This window comes from Rhinolophus sinicus, linkage group LG15, assembly GCF_036562045.2.
Source record: "Rhinolophus sinicus isolate RSC01 linkage group LG15, ASM3656204v1, whole genome shotgun sequence".
Taxonomy (NCBI): Eukaryota; Metazoa; Chordata; class Mammalia; order Chiroptera; family Rhinolophidae; genus Rhinolophus; species Rhinolophus sinicus.
In genome coordinates this window covers 15,638,981-15,661,074 of record NC_133764.1, presented here as the reverse complement: position 1 = coordinate 15,661,074, position 22,094 = coordinate 15,638,981, and the positions used below count along the sequence as shown (strand labels likewise).

General features: G+C 50.0%; 1 protein-coding gene across 9 annotated transcripts in view; it reads left to right on the top strand.

Moving 5' to 3' along the window:
- The window catches only part of RPH3AL (rabphilin 3A like (without C2 domains)), a 138,700-nt gene that overhangs the window by 45,933 nt on the left and 70,673 nt on the right, over positions 1-22,094 (top strand). For all 9 annotated transcript variants that reach the window (XM_074320074.1, XM_019739551.2, XM_019739549.2 and 6 more), the window contains exons 2-4: positions 2,077-2,187; positions 5,958-6,101; positions 8,803-8,932. In XM_074320074.1, coding sequence (XP_074176175.1) covers positions 2,111-2,187; positions 5,958-6,101; positions 8,803-8,932 — 351 coding nt within the window. In that variant the 5' untranslated portion in view covers positions 2,077-2,110. The remainder of the gene's footprint in view (positions 1-2,076; positions 2,188-5,957; positions 6,102-8,802; positions 8,933-22,094) is intronic.

The window sequence follows — 22,094 nt, the reverse complement described above, 5'->3', positions numbered from 1 at the left end:
ATCATAATAAGATATTTGGTCCCATTTTCTCACATATTTACATAAGATGAAAAGTTCATTGATACAGTTTCAGATGCCACATTGTAATTGTAACTAAGCTTTAAGAAACAACCAACTACTATTGAGTTTTGGTGCAGTATGAAAGAAGAATAGCCACAATTATCTGAAAAGGCTATTAAAATGTTCCTCCCTTTCCCAACCTTTGTATATATCTGTGAGAGTCTGGATGTGCTTCATGCACTTTAACAAAACCACATATCACAAAAAATTGAATAAAAAATCAGACATGAACACCCAGCTGCCTTTCGTTAAGCCAAACATTACATAGATTGGTAAAAATGTAAAACAATGCTATTATTCTCACTAAACATTTTTGTTTTGAAAATATAGTTATTTTTTTTAAATATGTGAGCATCTAATGGGTTTATTATTTTTTAATTAATTATAAAAAAATTTTTCTCAGTTTTAATTTCTACTGTGGTAAAAATATCAATAGATACAGCCCATTTCATTTGGAGTCCTCAAGAATTTTTATAGCAGTTTAATGAGATGTAGTTCCCATACCATAAAATTCACCCTTTTAAAGGGTACAATTCAGTGGTTTCAGTGTATTCACAAAGTTGTGCAACCATCACCACTAATTCCAGAACCGTCCATCATCCCCAAAAGACACCCTGAACCCATTAGCAATCACTCCCCATTCCTCCCTTCCTCCCACCTCAGCCCCTGACAACGACTAATCGACTTTCTGTCTCCATGGATTTGCCCATTCTGGACATTTCCTATAAACTGGACCTTACGGGATGTGGTCCTTTGTGACTGGCTTCTTTCACGTACCATAATGTTTTCAAGGTTCATCCATCTTATAGCAGGAATCAGTGCTTCAGTCCCTTTTATGTTCAAATAATATTCCGTTGTATGATATGCCGTATTCTATCCATCGTTGAATTGTTTCCACTTTTTGGCTATTATGAATAATGCTGCTATGAACATTCATATACAAGTTTTTGTGTGGGTGTATTCAGTTTTCTTGGGTATGTACCTATTAGTAGTTTCTGGGTCATGTGGTAACTGTGTAACATTTGAAGAACTGCTAGACTAATATCCAACCTCAGTAGTTTTAAGAGTACAGAGGAGTCGTGTTTGAGACCCACTGGTCTAGATGGGATGAGACCAGGGGAGTGTGGATACGTCAGGACTGTCCCTCGTCTTTGCTCCTGGGGGTGAGATCCGCTCAAACTCAAACTCATCTCTCTCTCTCCCCCTCATCCCCCCGACCCCAAATCCTTGGTGGCAAGGAGAAAGCCAGCTAAGCCACACTGTAGGAGTCAAACCATGAGGAACTTCTGGAGCAGGGTCGCCTCCGCACGGGATTTCCAAGGGTGCCAGTCTCATTGCCGTCCTGGTGGACAGTGTCCGCTGCGGGTATGCAGGGTGGCGGTCCTGGTGCAGTTGTCGCTCCCTGCCCTCCTTCCTGTTCTGGAGAGTACTGTGATGTCAGAAACTTTCGGGAGCAGAGTCTGTGAAGACCTTGTTTGTGGAGCTGAGGGGGGTGGCTGGCGTCAGCCACCCCCACATGCCTCTGGCTGCTGCTGCGAACGCTTCACGTTTGGGAGCTGTGTAGGGTTTTCCCAGGCTGTCCAGCTGTCGCCACCCCCCACCACCCACCCAGGCCCCTCCTGCTAGGCAATGTGCTAAGCACAGCAGAGGCTGTACGTGGAGGGAGTAGATCAAATGCCCTCCGGGATTTGCCAGCTAAGTTGAAAATCACTGTGGTTGCCTCCTCTTTCTGATTCTAACCCTCTCATGTCCCGCCAGTCACGTCCAATCTTGTCACTTAGCTACGTGATCCACCTAGCCACCCCTCCCAGTATTATGAGCATGTTGAAAGAGTACCTTCAAAAAGGGAACAGTATTTCGCTGGAGGAGTGATTCTGATGGTGAGATTCCAGGCGTCAGTGGGGATATCGTATGGGGATAGGTTGGAAGTACCAGTGTTTGGAACCCAAGGGACCCTGTCTGCCAGCTGCACCCCATCTAATGACGTGTTCTTTCTTTTTCTTTGTCTCACCTCAGATGTGACTCCTCACCCTGGCTGGGGGCTCCAAGCATGGCTGACACCATCTTTGGCAGTGGGAGTGACCAGTGGGTCTGCCCCAATGATAGGCAGCTTGCCCTGCGAGCCAAGTGAGTACCTCCCAGGCCCAGCCACATCTTCTCCTCCCTCCCTTCCCTGCTCCCCTCCTTTCATTGGCAAGATTCAGTCCCAAGGACCCAGAGACAGAAATTTAGAGACGAGTGCCTGTCTAATAAACCCCATACTCCATGCCCTGAGCTGGGCACTGAGCAGCCATTCACTTATTTAACCATCATATGGAGTTTATCCCCATATCTCAGTGAGGAAAGTGAGGGCTCCTTGCCCAAGTCGCTTACTTATAATTGTCGGGGCCGGTACCCACACCCAGATCCTCTGACCTATGTTCTTTCTATGATATCACCAGTCTGCTGTGGGGGCTAGACTGCTGCCTTTGCCTTCTCTTTTAAGAGCATAAACCTCCCCTGTCTTTGAGCCTTCAGTCCCTGAGCCCCTGGAGGCGGGAGCCTTTCATCTCTGGAGCCCCACTTCATAGATGAGTGCCTGGCACTGCCAGACAAGACAGAGTGAAGGCTGAAGGCTTGTCAGATGCATGAAGGGCTGCCCCCTGACTGAAATGCACAGCCAGCCTCGGGGTTCCCAGGGTTCCTTCACGCTCCTGTCAGGGTCTCCGGTTTCAGCCTCTCCCCTTGGGGTCCTGGTTTTCTTGTTATCCCTCAGCTGGGTGACCCTTCAGCTTCAGTTTGGTCAGGCCGTCTCCACACGGTCCCCCTGTGGCTGGAAACCAGGGGCTCCCAGATGCCTCTCCTGCCTTCCTGTCTCCCTGTCTCTATCTATCCAGGAAGTTGGGGGTCCCTGGTGTCAGAGAAGCCCAAGAGTCCCCTTCATCTGTCAGACAGTGCCAATTACAGGAGCCCGCATTTTCCAAATGGGAGTGAGTTCAAAAAATTTGCAATTAGATGTTATGAGCCTACAGGGACACAGAGCTGAAACATCAAAGGGGGAGAGAAAAAGTAATCCGATATGTCCAAGAAGAGTGGAGTCCTGCAGGATTTGCAGGAATCTTTGTACGCCAGTTAATTTGTCCCTGTCACTGGGATGGCTCAGTCCTGGCAGCGGGAGAGATCAGGGAGGAAACCAGCCCCTCGCCCTCTCTCCTCTGATGGCAGGAGAGGTGATGTGTCCTCCCTGTTGGATCCAAGGAGCCAGGGAGAGCTGTGCTTATAGGAGGGCCTGGTGTGACCCCTGGCCACCCCTCTAGTGTTCCCTTCAGTTCTCCCTGACCTTGTCTTGAGCGCAGCAGCAGCCAGAAGCTGTTGTAGCACCTTTTAGAAGAGCAAATGCTTTTATCTCCTCCCCGGGGTGCGCTGCCTTGTAATGCCAGGCTCCTTGTAATGCCAGGTTTCGTAAAGGAGAGCACTATAGATCCCCATATCCAGACACTACATCAAGGGTTCCTCTGGGAAGCCTGGGGAAATTACCTTCCCTGGCTCTAGCAAGGTCTGTCCTCCAGCCACCATCAGATATTTTCCAAACCCCTACTATGTGCCAGGATACTGGTTACACAACAGCAAATGAGACCAACGTGGTCTCTCGTCTTAAGGCACTGGTGGGAAGGAGTGAGCATTAGACACGTAATTACCCATGTGCTTTGATAGTGGAAACAGGCCGTGGGGGTGAAGGGGCTGCTAACTTAACCTGTGGATTAGGAGAGGCTTAGCTGAGAGTGTGATGCTTATGTTGAGTCCTGGAGGAGGGGTAAATGTTAGATGGAAATATGGAGGAGGAGCTTCTGGGCAGCAGGAACAGCATGTGCAAAGGCCCTGAGGTAGAAGGACCATGGCATGTAGAGAACCGGACAGAAAGCCAGTGTTGATTTGAATGGAGAGATGGAGCAAGGGGATGAATGGGGTGAAAGGAAGATGGAGAGGTGAGCAGGGCCGAGATGAATCAGAGCCTCGTCCTCCAGAGACTCACATTCTGGAAAGGAGACAGCGGGTCCCAACTTACCTCAAAATAATGTTTAAGCATAATGTAAGCCCCATGATGGAGCTATGCCCAGGTCTCAGGGAAACTCAGAATGGACTCAACCCATTTTGGACAGGATCGAAGAAAAGCTTCCTGGTGAAGATCATGTCTCAAGTCTTAAAAAAGAACAGGAATGAGCCGGGGGAAAGAGGATTTAGGGAGAGGGACAGGCTCTCCAGGCAGAGGGAACAGCGTGAGCAATGGTGTGAAGACCACACGCAGCCCAGCACACAGGGAACTAGGAGCAGCTGTTGGTAACGCATGCCGTGTGAGGCCGGAGGAGCTGAGACGGGCACCCTATGGGGGGTGTACAGATGGGAGCTGGGCACCACCGAAGGTTCTTCCTCAGGAGTTGCAGCCTGTCTGTAGCTAACAGCTTGAGCTGGCCTCCTGTGGCTGTGTGAGGGGCCATTGCACCCTGCAGGGGAGTAAGATGCTCGGTGGCAGCCAGGCCCTGAAGTGGGAGTTGGGGCCTGACTGGACAGGGGTAGTGAGTCTGGGAGGAGGTCACATGAGAGAAAGTAATTTGTTGGGGCTTGGTGGGTGATCCGATGGAGGCAGGAAATGAGGCTCGGAGGATGGCCTGGGGGAGCCTGGCAGGGCTGTCAGCAGCCGCGAGATGGTAGCTCCCATGGTCAGGAGGCCTGCTGAGTCCTGTCTTGCCTTTAGAAAGCCATCTAACTGCGCTCTGTCTCTTTCCTCTTCTGAGAAATGAGGAGGCCTGCCTTGCAGGATGACAGGAGGTTCAGTGTGTGGCGGGGAGTGGGGGGGAGATCTACTGAAACCTTGGCTGAGGGCGGGCCCAGAGTGAGTTGGAGGGAGCTGTGTCCGCTGGGGCTGGTGGTGGTGCTGGTGCTATGCCTTCCTCCTCTAATTGACTAGGTGAGTTCCCCTTATTTATACATCCTCCTAAGGCCGACCTGCGTGTTCCACCCAGCAGCATATCTCCAAGCCTGGCATCACAGTGGATGTTCAATAAACTATGCATCGAATGAATAGCTCTTACAATTTTCCATCGAATAAATATTTATGTAATTGATTGGGCATCTGTCTCCCCCAGCATGCTGAAGTTCTTCAAAGCAATGACTTTGCCATCTTGTCCATCTCTGTTCTCAGTACCTGGCAGAGAATGTCTCGGAGAAGCAAGGACGTAGGCCAAGGAGCTTGGGGCTTGGTCTGCTGCTGCCGCTCCCTCCTCATCCAGAAAAAGAGAAAGTGTTTGAGTTCTTCCCCTCAGCCCCTGGTATCTGCCTCAGGAGGTGTCATTCCTGCAGCCCCGTGGAGTGGAGACTGCTGAGTCCCCTGGGCCAGGCCCCAGCCCCATCTCGCCATCTTGCCACCTCTCCTCTCATGCAGCTCGGTTACCCTCCTGCTCTTGCACCGTCTAGTTTTTAAAATGCTGTGAATCTCCTTTTATCCTCAAGATTCATTTTTAAACTAGTTACAGTTCTTTCCTATTCCATAGTAAACTCCATCTCATTTCTTATATAACTCAGATCTAGGTTTTTATTCCTCTCTTGATAATCTTCTGTGCTACCGCCCTCAAAACCTCACGCACCGTGGCGGTGGCCTTCTCCATTTGGGCAGCGGGCACCTCCCAAGCTCCTGCCCCCAAGGTGCTAAGGTGGTGCCACCATCTCCACGGGGCCCAGCAGCTGGAGGGTAGCAGAGCCAGCACTTGGAGCCTGACATCTGCCCTGTTTCCTGAACCCCTTGCCCCCAACACACAGCAGCTGGGCCCTCACCAGACTGTTCTCAGGGGGGCTTTGTGGATGTGGTGGGGTGTCGGGGTTTGCACTGAGGTGGTCTCAAGGCCTCTGTGTTCTCTCTCGAGGCTGCAGACAGGCTGGTCCGTGCACACCTACCAGACAGAGAAGCAGAGGAAGAGCCAGTGCCTCAGCACAGCCGAGGTGGAGGCCATCCTGCAGGTCATCCAGAGGGCCGAGCAGCTCGATGTCATGGAGCAGCAGAGGATTGGGTGAGTAAGGGCTGCCCCCCGCTGGGCAGGAGCAGATCAGTGAGAGGAGAGCAAGGGCACTTGGTGCCAGATTAGTGGACTGGGAGGCGAGCCCTAGCCACAAAAGCTGGCTCTTTACCACGGGGAGTGAGTCAGCTCTGCCTGAACACCCCTGGGGTGTAGACACATAACTCAGCCATCAAAGCCTCAATATACCCCTCTGTAAGATGGGGATAGCGACTGATGTGTGGGCCCCAGGCTGTGGGGGGATGAGTGAATATGGCGAAACACGTTAGGATTGTTCCACTCTGCACTCTCAAGGGTCAGCAGTAGTCCAGCACGGAGGGATTTAAGTCGAGGCTGAATCTGGGTTGTTCCATCCAATAGGAGACTCTCTCCAGCTTGTTCTAAGCTCGTCTCCCAGCCTTCGGCATCCAGAGCTGACCACTAAACGGTCTTCAGACAGCTTTGTTGTGTCTTTTTGTTTGTTTGTGTAATTACAAAAGCAATTTATACATCCTCTAAAATCTGAAAAACACAAAAAAGCACAAGTGGGAAAACACAAATGCAGTGCGTTGCCTTGGGCAGGAGTTAATTTGATTCTGATCTCTTTGTTCTCCTATTTATCTTTCTAGTAAATATATGATCATGTAAAAAAGTCAGACACTGGAAGAATGCACAGCCCTAGAAAGTGAAAGCATCACTACAAAGATCACTGCTATCCCAACATTGAATGTACTCGCCTCAATACTACTGACCTGTTACTGTCATTGTATTACACACAGGGGTTAGCCCAGACTAGTTGTCTGTCTTTTGCTTTTTCCCCCACACTGGGCTCTGGCCCTGTGCTGCCCGGGGCCCTGCCAGGTTCTCTGCAGTCCTGGTGCTGATGATTGATTGACATGCCAGTGTTGCATCCCTCGGGCTCCCCCGAGGGGACCGGGGAGTGGTGGGGGTGTTTCACGTGGGCTCTCCTAGGCAGTGGGAATGCATCTGGGCTGCCGTCTTAGACTTCCCTGTGCTGCTCACATTGTCTGGCCCTCTCTGGGAGCACTGGGTTTGGCAGGGTACAGAGTGACCCAAAAGGCAGTGCCTCAGGTTAATGATCTCAGAAGGAGGACGTGTGACCTGTGTGTTTCATGAGCCAGGAGCTCAGGGATGTAACTGACCGAGGATCCCTGAGAACAAGTGGGTTAGGCCAGGACGGAAGCAGGGTTTGCTCCCGAGTCCCTGCAGGTCCCTGGGTGGGGCACGATGATCTGTGTGGAAGTCAGGAGGGCACGTGGGGAGAGGCAGCCTCAGTGCCCAATCTGCTCTCCCTTGCCCCCTAGGAAAGGCCTGATCAGCTCAGGGGAGAGCGTGGGGTTGTCATGAGAGGGGGGCCTGGGTATGGACCTGGAGTCCACCTCTTAGGAATTGTGTGACCCTGGCAAGTGACTTCCTATCTTCTGAGCCTCAATCTTCTCATCTTTCAAATGGGGGGAAGTAGCATCCTCCTCACTGGGGGGTTGTGACAATTAGAGGAGATAATGTATCCGCACTCTGCCCTTCATTCATTCAGGCATTTTCACTGAATGTCCCCTGGGCACTGGCGATTCAGCGGCCAACAACACAGAAGTGGCTGCCAGTTTTGCGGAGATTGTAGTATGGCATTACAAGTTGTCGTGAAATGGGTCCTCCTGGCCTAAGGGACTGGGGGACCCTGGGGAGAGGCGCCTACGCCAGGCTTAGTGGGGTTCAGGCCAGGCTCCTGGACACTCAGCATCAGAGCTTCAAAGATGGGCTCTTTTTCTTTCTTTCTCCAGCTTCTTCAAATGAAAAAGTTTCTGCATCGTCCTGGATCCCTTTTACCTCCCTGCACCCTGTATCCATCCAGGTTGCTTCTGAAATACAGCCTGTCCCCGTCTCCATCCCCCTTCCCTGGACCCCCCACCATCGCCCTCTGGCTTCCTCACCTCCTCTCCCCTTGTAATCTTGAGTGAGCTCTTTAAAACTGTCACGCAGATCCAATCAGTCCTTTCCTTAAAACTCCTCAGTAGCTTCATGGTGAACTGAGGGAATAATCCAAACCACATTTTGTGACCTATTAAACCCACGTAATCTGGGCCCTCCTCGCCCCTCCAGCCTCCTTTTATCCCAGGCTCCCGCTCGCTTACCAGGCAGTAGCCACGCTGACCTTACCCTTCTAATGTGCCGGGCCCTTTCCCACCCCGAACCTTAGCCCGGACTGGTCCCCGGCCTGGAAGGCTTCCTCCCCGAGCTCTTCACGTGGCCTGGTTCTTGTCATCCTTTACCTCTCAGCTCAGAGAGGCTTCCACTGATGACCACCTGACATGCCCCTGCCCCCACCCACTTATTTTAGCTATTTTAGTGCTTCCTCCTCTAAAGCCAGTTTGCTGGTTTACTTATCTCTGGACTTTCTCCCTTTACTGAACATAAGTTCCATGAGAGCAGGGACCATGTCTGGTCTCTGGCTTGTTGGCGACAGTAAATAATCCCAATGTCTGACACATCATAGGTGCTCAATCAATACCGGTGAGTAAATGAATGATGAGGAGTTAGCCAGGGAAAGAGGTGAGGCAGGGAACAGTACCCCAGGTAAGGACACAGTGCATGGGGCTTGGAATATATAGTGTTGAGGCCTCGTGGCAGCCGAGTCTGGGCAGTGGTTGGGTTGGACACAGGAAGCACATCCCATCTGACACTGTGTCCTGTGCTACAGGCGGCTGGTGGAGCGGCTGGAGACCATGAGGCGCAACGTGATGGGGAACGGCCTCTCCCAGTGTCTGCTCTGTGGGGAGGTGCTGGGCTTCCTGGGCAGCTCGTCGGTGTTCTGCAAAGACTGCAGGAAGGTAAGGCCCTGCTCTGGCCCCGCCACTCTGGCTATCCAGCCTAGACCAGCTGTCCCGCTGCTCTGTGGCTTTGCACCCAGGCTCCCAGGAGTGTGTGTGTGTGTATCTGAGCATACATGGATAATCACATCGTGTCCTATGATTCTTGGCAAGAAGGATTGGAGCCTGAAAGTCAAACGGCCTGGCTTCTAGGGCCAGCCCTAGAGGGAGTGGACGTCTGGGTCTCACAGGCCCAGTTATGAATACAGCTCTTCCACTAACCATCTAACCTCAGAAAACTTGCTTAATAGCTCATGCCTCATCATTCTCATCTGTAAAATAGGGATAATGATAACATGTGCCTTAGAGAGTTGTGAGGATTAACTCTTAGATGCAAAGCTCTTAAAACCTTGTCTGGCACGTTACGTACTCAGTTAATGTTATTAGTTGTTGTTAAGTAAATACAGTCCTCCTCAGGGCCAAAAAAATCTGCTAGGGTTGCATTTCTTCTTCTGTTGGTCTGTTCTCTTGATCCTTGCCCTCTCTCAGATGAGAATCAGGGCCAGCCCGGTGGCTCAGGTAGTTGAGCGGCTGTGGCCGGCAGCCGGCGAGAGCTGCTGTGAGCGGCTGTGAGCAGTCAACCGACTGCCTCAGCTGTGGGGGGAACCACAAGGCTCATAACACCAGCACAAGCCAGGGAGCTGTGTCCTACACAACTAGACTGAGGAACAACGGCTTGAACCAGAATGGGGGAAGGAGAGGCGGAAGAAGGGCGGGGGGGGGGGGGGAGAGAATGAGTTTTGCACGAAGGTCAAATGGATTTTCTCCTGTTCTTTTTTCTTTTCTTTTTTTTTTTTTAAAGTGCCCCATTTTATTTATTTATTTATTTTTTTAAGGAGAGCACAGCTCACAGTGGCCCATGCAGGGATCAAACCGGCAAACTTGGTGTTAGTAGCACCGTGCTCTAACCAACTGAGCTAACCGGCCACCCCTCCTGTTCTTATTATACTCTACCAATCATTCTAAATTATACCACATACTAAATTGTTTCATATTGAGTCTAATATGTTTGATAATAACTTTTTTGTTTTCCCTGGAGTTTCTAATTGCCTTTCTTTTTTTTATTGACCAAAGAATAATGTGCCTTCTGATCCTCAAGACTATTTAGCATCTCTAGTTTATTCTCTATTACATGGAGCCTACGTTTTTTCCTTCCAGAAACCCTTCTAGATTCTTATTCCTGCTCAAGCTTAGACTACTTTCTGCATAGTTATAATCATGGGACTACCCTTTACTGCCCTCCTAGGTTACTTACTGCCCTCCTACTGCCCTCACTGTTCCCAAGATGCCATGTCTTCCACTTTTTTAGTTTTTCACTCTCATTTTATTGGAACCAATCCTCAAGTAACTTCCATGAGCCAGTCTGGCATTTTACGCCTGGAGTTATTTTGGTGAACAAGACAGAGAAAGAACCTTCTTCTCTTGAGATTACACTGGGTGCGGGAACCAAAAACTTTGATCAAAAATGATCAAATAAATAAGAAGGCTTCAATAAGTAATAAATTCTGGGAAGAAGTAATAGGGGATGTGAGACTCGGGGTGGGGTGGGGTGGGGTTGGTAAGAGTTGAAAGCACTGTAAAATATGAAGTCAAAACAGAAACATGAACTTGACAACCTTGCCAAGGGCATTGTCAGTGGCATTCAAAAGCTGGATGATAAAGGCGCAAAGAGGTTAATATGTACAACAAATAATAAGTGGGAAAGTCAGGATTTCAGCTAAGATCTTTCTTTTACCCCCTGCTCTGTCACATGTTGTGAACTGGGCTGAGGAATGTAGATTAACTGGTAAAGGGTCTCAAGAACAGTATGGCAGGAACCTGGGTGTCAGGATGGGCATGCGTGTGCCAGCTCCTCCTTAATCCTTCCATAGGTTCTGGGCTAGATACCAACAAAGGAAGTGGGCACACGGACCCGGAATGTCTTGCTCCCAACACCTGGGCAGGCAGGGTTATATGTTGTGATTTCTGCCTGGGAGAATAGGGCTCCAGCATCCTATTTCCTCCTTCTGCCTCTCAACCCCACAATTGCTATAAATGTTCAGGTTTGCAGGACCGTGACGAAGGGACAGAGCCTTATCTCCTTCCCCTGGAAAAGTCTGGGGCTTCTGCCACAGAGGCAGGCTGCTGCCCCTGCTGCTGAAGGGTTAATGCCAGCCGCTCCATGGAGCCATTCCCTAGGTCACAGTGGCAGTCCCAGGAGAAGACCTCAGCTGGATGCGGGGGTGGGAAAACATGCGCTTCCAGACACTTTTGCCACCCCCACCCCATGGTACCCTGGAGCACTGGGCTAGTCCAGAGGACAGTTCCATTTGAAATTGTTCTTAAGTTGCAGGAAGCTGAGGACTTGGTCCTGTCTTGGGTGGCAAGGTGAGGAGCCCTTTGAGCTTCTGAGGGCACTTGTTCCTGCACGAAAGTGGGAGGAGAACATGCTAATTAGGGCCACAGCTTAATGGGCATTTGGGGGGGTTTCTTCATCCGTCTTTGAAAAGATTGTGTGGTTCATTCATTCGTTCATTTGTTCGTTCATTTATTCATTCTGCAAATAGTAGAGGACCCACTGTGTGTAGGCCCTCTTCTAGGTGCTGGTGATCCCATGAACAAGACAGATGAAATCCTTGCTCTCATAGAGATTATTTTCCAGGGGTGGGAGGAGAGAAACAACAAACACATAAACAAGCAAACATAATGTCTAGTAGCCTGAGGTCTCTAAGTGAATTACGACAGGGCTATGTGATAAGAGTATGGCTGGGAGGGCCTCTGAGCTCAGACCTGAACAAGAGCCAGCCCCCAGAAGATCTGGGTGCACAAGTGTTTCAGGCAGAGGGAACATCAAGCACAAAGGCCCTGAAGCAGAAACCGTGAAGGCATCTGGGGCAGAGGGAGTGAGAATTGGGCACAGCTGATCACACAGAGCCTCGAAAGTCAAGGTCAGGAGTTGAGATTTGATTCTACGTTCAATAGGATGCCAGTGGAGCATTTTAAGCAGGGGCGTGATGTGTGATCTGATTTGTTTTTAAGAGATGAGCCTAGCTGCTATCTAGCGAGCGGATTGCAGGGGGCATAGAGTGAAAGTGGGAGACGAGTTAGGTGGTGATGGCTGTCGTTGGGAGGGATGGAGTTGGGGACCAGACAGCATAGGGATGGGGCCATATGCTAAGCGAATCAGTCTCTTGAGTATATTCTAAGCAGATGGGTCTAAGGGTTAGAGAGCATACCTGAGGGCCCTAGGAAAGAGAGAGGATTCTAGAATGAAGTTGGGCCAGGGCAAGAGGCCACTTGGTCCGCCCTGCATGGTGAATGGGTGGTGGTCCTCCTGGCCTTGCCAGTAAGTGCTGTTCCTATGCAGATGGACTTGGATTGTGGTCCCAGGTTTGCCACAGCACAGTGACCTTGTACAAGTCATTTAACCTGTCTGAGCCTCTGTTAGTTCATCTGTAAATGGGGTAATAAAGCTTATGTCATCCCTGGCTGGGTGTGAGGAGTAAATGAGCTAATAATGCAGTGAAGCCCTTAGCAGAGTGTCGGGTCCATTTCGAACAATCGGTAAAACATACCTGCTGTTGTTACTGCTATTATTATTACTGCACTGCAAGGTGCTAGCTGCTCAGACTGCCCACGTGTTACAAAGAATGGAACTGACCTCCCATATATCTCAAAAAAAGTTTAGTGGCGTCCCATGCTTTGGTCAACTCAGGCTGCCATAACAAACTACTATAGACTGGGCAGCTTCAACAACAGACGTTTGTTTCTCATAGTTTTGGAGGCTGGGAAGTCCAAGGTCAATGTGCTGGCCCACTCAGTTTCTGGTGACAGCCCTCTTCATGGTTTGCAGATGCCACCTTCTCCCTGTGTCCTGGGAAGTCCAAGGTCAATGTGCTGGCCCACTCAGTTTCTGGTGACAGCCCTCTTCATGGTTTGCAGATGCCACCTTCTCCCTGTGTCCTCACTTTGTGGAGAGAAAACCCTGGTCTCTCTTCCACTTCTAATAAGGACACTAGGAAGAAGGTGGGGCCCCACCCTTATGACCTCGTTTAACCTTAAAGTATCTACTAAAGATTCTATCTCAAATGTAGTCACATTGGGGGTTAGGTCTTCAGCATAGGAGTTGTGATGGGCTGCAGTGCGGTCCATAGCACCCCACATTCTCCTTATTAAAATGCATGTGTTCTTGAACTTAAAATTGGAGTTCCCACAGTTAGTCCCATATTTTTTGTAGTTTATATAAAAGCCTCTGGAAGCCTTTGTAGCACTCCAACATTGGATGTCTTGAGCCAGTAGGGAAACCAAACTGCTCAGGTTCTTTGCAAGTTCCTCGTATGAAACTAACACTCAATCATTTATTCAGCCTGTTGTGAACTCATTCTGGGTTAGGGGACTCCAAAAGGAGAAGGGTCCAAAACAGTCACTTCCCTCGGATCCTGATGATCAAAGTGGGAAGACAGTGTCCTCTAGAGTGATGATGACCATGGCTGAGACCAGGGTTTCCAGGACTGAGAGCAGTCAGGAGGGCTGCCTGGAGGAGCTGTCTCCTGAAGTCTTCTCAGAGGCGGGCGATAGCAGAGCTCAGGGCATTCCAGGCAGGGGAGGAGAGCACAGCAGAGGCACATAGCTGGAAATGGGCTGGGCAAGCATCTGACTGTGAGCATGCAGGCCCCGAGGCCAGGGAGAAATGTGTTGAAAGAAGAAAGAACACAGGAGATGATGTCAGATTTGACTTAGAAACAGGGGACTTTGGAGGAGGGTCAAGGGGCAAGATCAAGGGGACCTGAAGAGCTGAGATCTTGGGGTAGGAGATGGGGCTTGTTAGAAGGAAGAGTTCTCTTGAGGGCCAAGCTGCATTTGATCAGAGTTGGCAGGTCCTTAGAACCCTGGGTCCTCAGGAGATAATCACAGATGATCACAGACACCCTGGGGCCACTCTGTCGGGTGGTGGTCACTTTGGAGCAGAGTCCCTGGAGAATCAGGAGGCCCAGACTGAGCCTCAGATCCTTCTGAAAAGCTTTAGTCCCTGCAGGGGCTCTCTGGTGTTTGGGAGGGGAGGACATTGTCATCTATTCACTCAGCCTATTCACTCAGCGGCAAGTATTTATTGTATGTCAACTGGTACCGGCACAGAGGGATGCAGTGTAAAGACACACAGATCCCTGCGGCTCAGGAGGGAGGTGTTAAATGTCCGTGGATAATTAATTACAGTTATGTTTGGGGTTATGGAGGCAGCCCTGGGAGCCTGAGAGAGCTCGAACAGGGTACTGGCCTAACTAGGGGCATCAGGAGTCCTCCACTCTAGGCTCACCAATTTCTGGGGCACCTCGCTGTGTATTTCTATCTCCGCTTTCCACCTCTTCACCTTCTTCAGTGGGTCCTGGGAGGAGTGTGGGCCTGGGCAGGCTGCTGAGAAGAGATGCTGGAGAGAACTCTGACGTGGGAAATGTCCACCTCCAGGCTTCAGGTGCTCCCCGCCCCATGGAGCTGTCCCCTGCAAAAGCCCTGGCAGCGTTCAGCAGCCACAAGCTAACAAGCGTGCGGGTGGAATCCATGATGCCAGCCCTTGCCGCAGCATCCCCTCCATAATTGGGCCGGCATGCCCAGCCTGCCTGCCCTCATTACAGGAGGGCTGCGGTAGGAAAGGAGAGGGGCTGGCTGGTGAATTAGAGAGGCCTGGCACTCCTAATTGCCTAAGGTCTGAGTCAGCCAGCTTTCAGTTTAATTGAGAGTCGGGCCTCACCAGCGATGGGAGGTTGGGTGGGGCTGCAGGAGAAGAACCACCTGAGGCGTTATCGTCACGCAAGGGAGGCAGTAGGAATTTGTCTGGTCTCAGCCAAAATGTGTGGGTGCAGATAAGCCTGCCCGTGTCTCAAAACGATGGTCTCAGGAATGTGTGCTAAGTCCCTGTGAAAGAGGATGAGGCAACCCGCTAGCCCTGTGCTCTGCGCTCTGCTCAAAGCCTTTCGGAGAAGTCCAGGTGTGTGTGTGGGGGGGGGCCATGGGGGGAGTCAGGCATCCCCTATCCAGGATGGGGGGCACTGGAGGGAAGGCGCCAAGCCCAAGCTTGATCCCTGCCCCCTACCCTGCTCAAGGCTCTGAGGAGCTGTTTGAGGGGGGTCATTCCAGACCCCCAGCAGGGGAGCTGGCAGTAACCCAGGGACCACTAATCCCATCACAGGAGCCCACCCTGATGAGCTCATGGGGCGCTAATCACCTCCTTTAGTCTCCACCTTCAAACACCATCACATTGGCAGTTAGGGCTTCACCATGTGAATTTGAGGGGACACGACCATTTGGTCCATTACACCTACTGAACAGATGGGGAGGTGCAATCTGTATTTATGAAGCCCTCCAGCGGATTCTGATTCTCCTTATGTTTGAAAACCTTGCTCTAAGGTCCCAGCCCCAGACCTGGCTCAGGGCAGTGGTGAAGGACCTCAGTGGCTAGCCTTCCCTCTGCTTGTCTTACTCCCTTTGCCCTCCCCCCCATATCTTCCCCCCGAACCACACAGCCCCCACCCCCCTCACACCTCCCCTCCATCTTCATATAGCACACCAGCCCATACCCCACACACACCACACCCCCACACTCCCACATGCCCCCATACCCCCTCATACCCACACCACATTGCACACGCACACAAACACACACACACACAAACACACACTCACTCACTCAGGATCCCCAGTGCCTTCCTTCAGGCCGTCCTTGCTCTTGCCAACAGTGAACACTGAGACCATTATTTTCACCTTGTGAGTCTATAAAATGCTTTCACAACAGTCATCCTATTTGGTCCTCAGGACAAAGCTGTAAGGGCTACAGGGGAAGTGAGGCTGTTCCCCAGTCACAGGTAGAAGACAGAGGCTCAGTGGAGGCAGTGTGGCCTGCTCGGGTCACCCAGCTGGATAGTGGGGAGCTAGGTCCCCCAGGGGCGTTTGTTGTGTCATGCTACCCTCTATTCCTTCAGACCAAAGCATTCCCTCTCGTGTGCTTTCCCATCCTTGGAGAAGCAGGGATAGCTTTCTTAAGAGCACAGGAGAAGAAACATACTCAGTGGTTAAATATTGAAAACTTTTCTCAGAAAATCAGGAACAAGACAAGTTATTTGTATCCTTATCACCACTTCTATCCAGCGTTGTACTGGAGGGCTTGCCAGTACAATCAGGCAAAAAAAAAGAAAGTATGGCAAAGCGTTGGAAAACAATAGCTAAAACTGTCATTGTGCGTGAGTAACGTGATTATGTCACTAGAAACTCTGAAAGAATCTAAATACAAATGGCTGAACTAACATCAGTTGGTGAATTGAGCAAGGTGGTTGTATACAAGTTCCATATACATACAAGAAAATCGGTATTTCTATATACCTGAGACAAAAATGAGAGAAAGTGAAAAATATAACTCATGACAAAGGGCACCTGGTATGTGGTGGGGAAAAGAATGGTCTTTTGGATAAATAATGTGAGGTCATTTGCGTGTTCATATGGAAAAAAATGTATCTTGACCTTTACCTCACACTAGGCACAAAAGTCAATTCCAGAATGATTTTAGATTTAAATGTGAAAGGTAAAATAATCACTATTTCGGAGAATAAAGAAAGAAGGAAAAAAAGAAAGAGCGAGTGAACACAGGAGACATCACTCTAAGGTGGAGGAGTGGGTGCCTGTGTCAGCATGGACGATGCCTTTGGGGACGCCGGGAGCACCCAGAAGGCCCAGTCTAGAGGCCGCCCTCTGCCTGTATTCCAGCCGGAGCCAGCAGTGGCCAGCTGGCTGCCCTCACCACCACTAAGGAAAACAGCTTTTCCAGCCCCTTTCCCAACCTTCAGAAGCAGCCAAATGTTCTCAGGATGTTCCCACTGCAAAAGCTCAACACATAGGGATGACTGAGCTCATGGGGCCACGGTCTGTGCGGGTGGGAGGACAGGCAGCCCCTTTGGGAGACTTTGACCTTCTTGGGAGCCAGCTCAGCACCCTAGGCCCATCCTTGTGAATGAAGTTGAATTTTATGAAGGGCTTGTCTCTGCAGAATTTTTTTCATTCATTCTTTCTACAATGTTTTATTGGGTACTGACTACCTGCCAGGCCCTGAAGGTGCTGTGATGAACAAGGCAGGAGGTAGCCTCACCCTCCTAACCACTGGTAGGTAGTAATAAGAGCTAGTACTTCCCTCTTTCACTCTGCCAGACATTGTTCTAAGGGCTCGTCACATGTTAACTCATTCAGTCCTCCTAACAAACCGTATGGGATTGGCGCTATTATCATCCCCTTTTACAGATGGGCAAACTGAGGCACAGAGTGGATAAGTACCTTGCCCAAGGTCTCTCCGCTAGTTAGTTGTAGAGCCAGGATTTGAACCCAAGCAGTCTGGTTCTGAGCGTCCTTGCCATTAACCACTGTGCTACATCAACCCCATAGAGTTTATGACCTAGAAAGGCAAGATGGACAAGAACAAGTAAATACAATAATTCCAGAAAGTGACAAAAACATAAAAAGTGGGGGAGGGGTATAGGACACTCTAAGAGCCAGTGGGGAGGGAGTGAGAAGGCAGCTATTTTATTTTGGATGCACAGCATGGGCCTCTATGAGGAGGTGAGATTTGAGCTGAGACCATGACGAGAAAAAATCAGATCTGGCAGAAAGTGTCCCAGGCAGAGAGAGCAGCATGGATGAGGGACTGGGTGGGAAAGAATGTGGCATAAACAAGAACAGAAAGAAAGCCAGGGAGGCATGGTGGGGAGAGGACCCCACAAATGACTTTTCAAGCTTTGTGGCCTGGCCTTCGCTGGGCCTGCGGATTGGGGGCTGCTCCACCCTATGCCTTGGATTAACTTGAGTCCCCCAAAATAGGAGGAGGCAGTTTTTTAAATTACATATTTTGAACTTTATGGTAAAATGTACATAACATAAAATTTACCATTTTAAGTGTATGGTTCAAGGGCATTAAATTCCCTCACGTTGTTGTGTTCCATCACCACCATCATCTCCAGAACTTTCTCATCTTGCAAAACTGAAACTCTATACCCATTAAACATTAACTACCCATTCCCACCCACCCCAACCCCTGGCGTCCACCATTCTACTTTCTGTTTTTGTGAAATTTTTTTTTTAATTGGGGAACAGTGTGTTTCTCCAGGGCCCATCAGCTCCAAGTTGTTGTCCTTCAATCTAGTTGTGGAGGGCGCAGCTCAGCTCCAAGTCCAGTCGCCATTTTCAATCTTAGTTGCAGGGGGTGCAGCCCACCATCCCATGCGGGAATTGAACCAGCAACCCTGCTGTTAAGAGCTCGCGCTCTAACCAACTGAGAAATCCGGCCGCTCTGTTTTTGTGAATTTGATGACTAGTTATCTCATGTAAGCAGAATAATATAATATGTGTCCTTTTGTGTTTGGCTTATTTCACTGAGCATAATGTCTTCAGGGTTCATTCATGTTGTAGCATGTGTCAGAATTTCCTTCCTTTTTAAAGCTAATATTTTACTGTATAAAGGTATCACATTTTGTTGATCCACTCATCTGTCCACTGACACTTGGGTTGCTTCACAGCTTAGCTATTGTGAGTAGTATTCCTATGAATATGGAATGCACATATTTCTCAGAGGCCTTCCTTTGAATTCTTTTGGGCATGTGGTATGACAATTAAGTTCGCAAACTTGCCACCGTGCGCTTATAGTGGCAGCCCTGTACAAACAGCTCGATAAGGTTTCATAACCTTGGTATATCAGGGTCTCACATCTGTGTTCTTGATGTGTGGTGGTGTCTTGCTGAGTGGAGTATATTATTGTTGCGTGTTTTTGTGTGCCATTGCGAGAATGTCTGAGTTTGAATTCGAGCAACGAACAAACATTAAATTTCTTGTTAAACTTGGCAAGAGTGGAAGTGAAATCAGAGACATGTTAGTCCAAGTTTATGGGGATAATGCCAGGAAGAAAACGGCAGTGTACAAATGGATTAAACCTTTTTTCTGAGGGGAGAGAACGCCTCAGTGATGAAGAGAAGGCAGGTGGCCAATAATGAGCAGAACTGATAAAAACATTCCAAAAATTCATCAAATTGTGCATCAAAATTGTCGACTGACTGTGAGAAGCATAGCAGACCAAGTAAACATTGATAGAGAAACAGGAAAATCTTAACATGAGAAAGGTGTGTGTAAAAATGGTCCCAAAGGAGCTCACCGATGAATAAAAGCAAAGGAGAGTCGAAGTTTGCCAAGACCTTTGGGAGAGGCAAGATGATGTTTTGGGCCGTGTTATCACTGGTGACGAAACATGTGTGTACCAATACAACCCTGAAACAAAGCATCCAAGTGCACAATGGAAGTCAGCCAATTCTCCACAACCAAAAAAGTTCCATCAGTCCAAATCAAGAGTCAAAACAATGTTGCTAACCTTTTTTGATATTGGAGGGATTATTCATCATGAATTTGCACCAACTGCACAAACAGTTAACCAAGTTTACTATTTGGAAGTGCTGCAAAGCCTGCATGAAAAAGTTAGACTAAAACCGCCTGAACTTTTCACCAATTCATGGCTCTTGCATCACGACGATGCACCAGCCCACATGGCACTGTCCATGAGGGAGTTTTTAGCCAGTAAACAAATAACTGTATTGGAACATACTCCCTACTCACCTGATCTGGCCCCCAGTGACTTCTTTCTTTACTCGAAGATAAAGGAAATATTGAAAGGAAGACATTTTGATGACATTCAGGACATCAAGGGTAATACGATGACAGCTCTGATGGCCATTCCAGAAAGTTCCAAAATTGCTTTGAAGGGTGGACGAGGTCCTGCCGTCAGTGCATAGCTTCCCAAGGGGGGCACGTCGAAGGTGACTGTAGTGATATTCAGCAGTGAGGTATGTAGCACTTTTTCTAGGGTTAGTTCACAAACTTAATTGTCAGACCTCATATACCCAGAAGTGGAGTTGTTGGCTCATGTAGTAATTCTTTTTAATTTTTGGAGGAGTTGTCATCCAGCTTTCCATGACAGCTGCACTATTTTCCCTTCCCACCAACAGTACACAAGGATAAGAAGGGGCAGTTTTTCCGCAGAGCCTCCTTCCTGAATGGGGGTGTGATGAAACTCATCCATGTCCCCCACTCCCTCTCCAAACCCAGCCCTCAGCACCTCTGTCCCTCGGGTGCAGCCACAGAAGCATCAGCCTCCTGGAGCATTAGCCATTTCATCTGAGCTGCCTCCATATTGGCCTCGCACTGCCCTTTCTCCTCCTCGACTTAATTCAGATGTAGAAGAACATGTGTTTGTGTCTCATTACAAAGATGGATTTTTTTTCACTCAGCGACTGATGTTTCCTAAATTCCCAGAAAAAGTCACTTAATTCGCCTGCCCTGAGGGCTCGCTCTGGCTGCTGCTTCATCGCCCAGGCTGCTTGGCAGGAATTGAGTTGGCCACTGTTGCCAGACTGGAGTCACCACGCAGCATCCTGGAACATTAGCCCGCCAGTCTGACAGAACAACTCCATTAAGACACACTTATTTCTTGTTGTTCTGGTGCCTGTGGCATGGCTTTTCTTCCCCCCAGAGTAGCTTGTTTCTTGCTGCTTTGTGCAGGCCAGTGACCATTGTGTCCACCCCATTGAGCACTGACCTTCAGCTCAAGGTCAAAAGCAGCTAAGCCGTTGCCAAGAACCAGGGTGTGCTCAGGGAACCGCTCGACCCCTGGTGGCAAGGCCCAGAGCTTCCTGGAGAGAGATGAGCCTTATGGTCATTGAGTCAGTTCCTGCAGCCCTCTAGAGACCCTGCCCACTTAGCTCACCTTCATGAAAGCCCTGCCCTCCAGGAGCCCACCGCTGGTGATGTATAATGCAACACAGTGTGAGAAGTGCTATAGGAGCAAAAGGCATGGAGTGATCTCGGAGCAGAAGGGTGGCAAGGCTGCCCCCTGAAGAGGTGTGAGAGGCTGCAGAGTAGAGCTTATATTTGAGCAGGGCCTGAAAGGGTGGAAACTGGGGTGCCAGGGGAGGGCATTTCAAGAGGAGGCACAGCTCTGTAGAGGCAGGGTGAGTAGGAAGTGCAGGGACTGGTGGACATTTGGCATAGCTAGTAATTTGGGGTATGAAGAAGCGGGGGGGAGGGAGGCAGGCTGAGGGGGAGGGGAGAGAATGAAGTAAGGATCGTGAAGGGCCCTGGGTGCCAGGCTGAGAAGTGTCCTGCAGGCAGCAGGGCCGTCAAAGGGCGCTAAGCAGGCATGACAATCATGTGGGTCTCTGGGGAGGCTAAGTCCAGAGGCAGATTTGGGGTGGGGACCATGTGGTACATTGGAGAGAGCCTGTTGGATGCTGAATTATCCAATTAGCAATAACACGGGCATGAATTCAGGCAGGAACCACTAGAATGGAGACTCAAAAGACAGTTAAGAGTTAGAAATAACCAAAGCTACCGGTGATTGATAGCTCATTCCAGGCCAGGCCCCTCCCCCACTTAATTATCAGCCACCCTGATCCACACTTTGCCCTGAAGAAGCAAGAGTGTGGAGGTTAAGTCCCTTGCCTGGCCACAGGGGGTTTGTGGGCACGGTCAGTGGCAAGGTTCAATGGCCTTGTCCAGTGTGCCGCACGTATGCTTGGGGCCCAGTGTGCAAGGCTGGGCTGGTGCAGGAGCAGGCGTGGGGAGGGGCTGGGGGTGCAGGTAGGGCTGAGAGTCCTGGGGAAGCCATGTGGTCATGTAGTCTGTGGGCTGGACCCCAGGCTGATGGTCTGAAGAGGGGCCCTGGCGGGAGATCAGCAGCCCAGAGGTAGACGTGGGGGTGACTGAAGCACTAGGAGAGCACAGAGGTCCAGGTCGAGGAGAAGACGGCCACCAGGAGAGCATGGTGGAAGCATTGCTTGGGGTCAGCTGTCTTCTCCCTTTGAACCTGCCTAAATGACCTGTCTGGAGACATTTCTGTGACCTGTTGTCCCCACATGGATGTCATGCTGTTGACATGTCAGAGCCTCTCTGTTACTAGATGAGCCAGGACTGGTCATTAGACACCTGCTGTATGCGGTCAAGGGGCATCACATTGAGAAGGAACAACCCCTGTAAATGCTGGGGAAGCTGCTCACTGGGGTGCGGGGGGCAGAGAGGTTGGTGAGAGCTGGGCCTCCGCGGAGGGGTGCTTCTCCCCGCTTAGCCCCTCAGC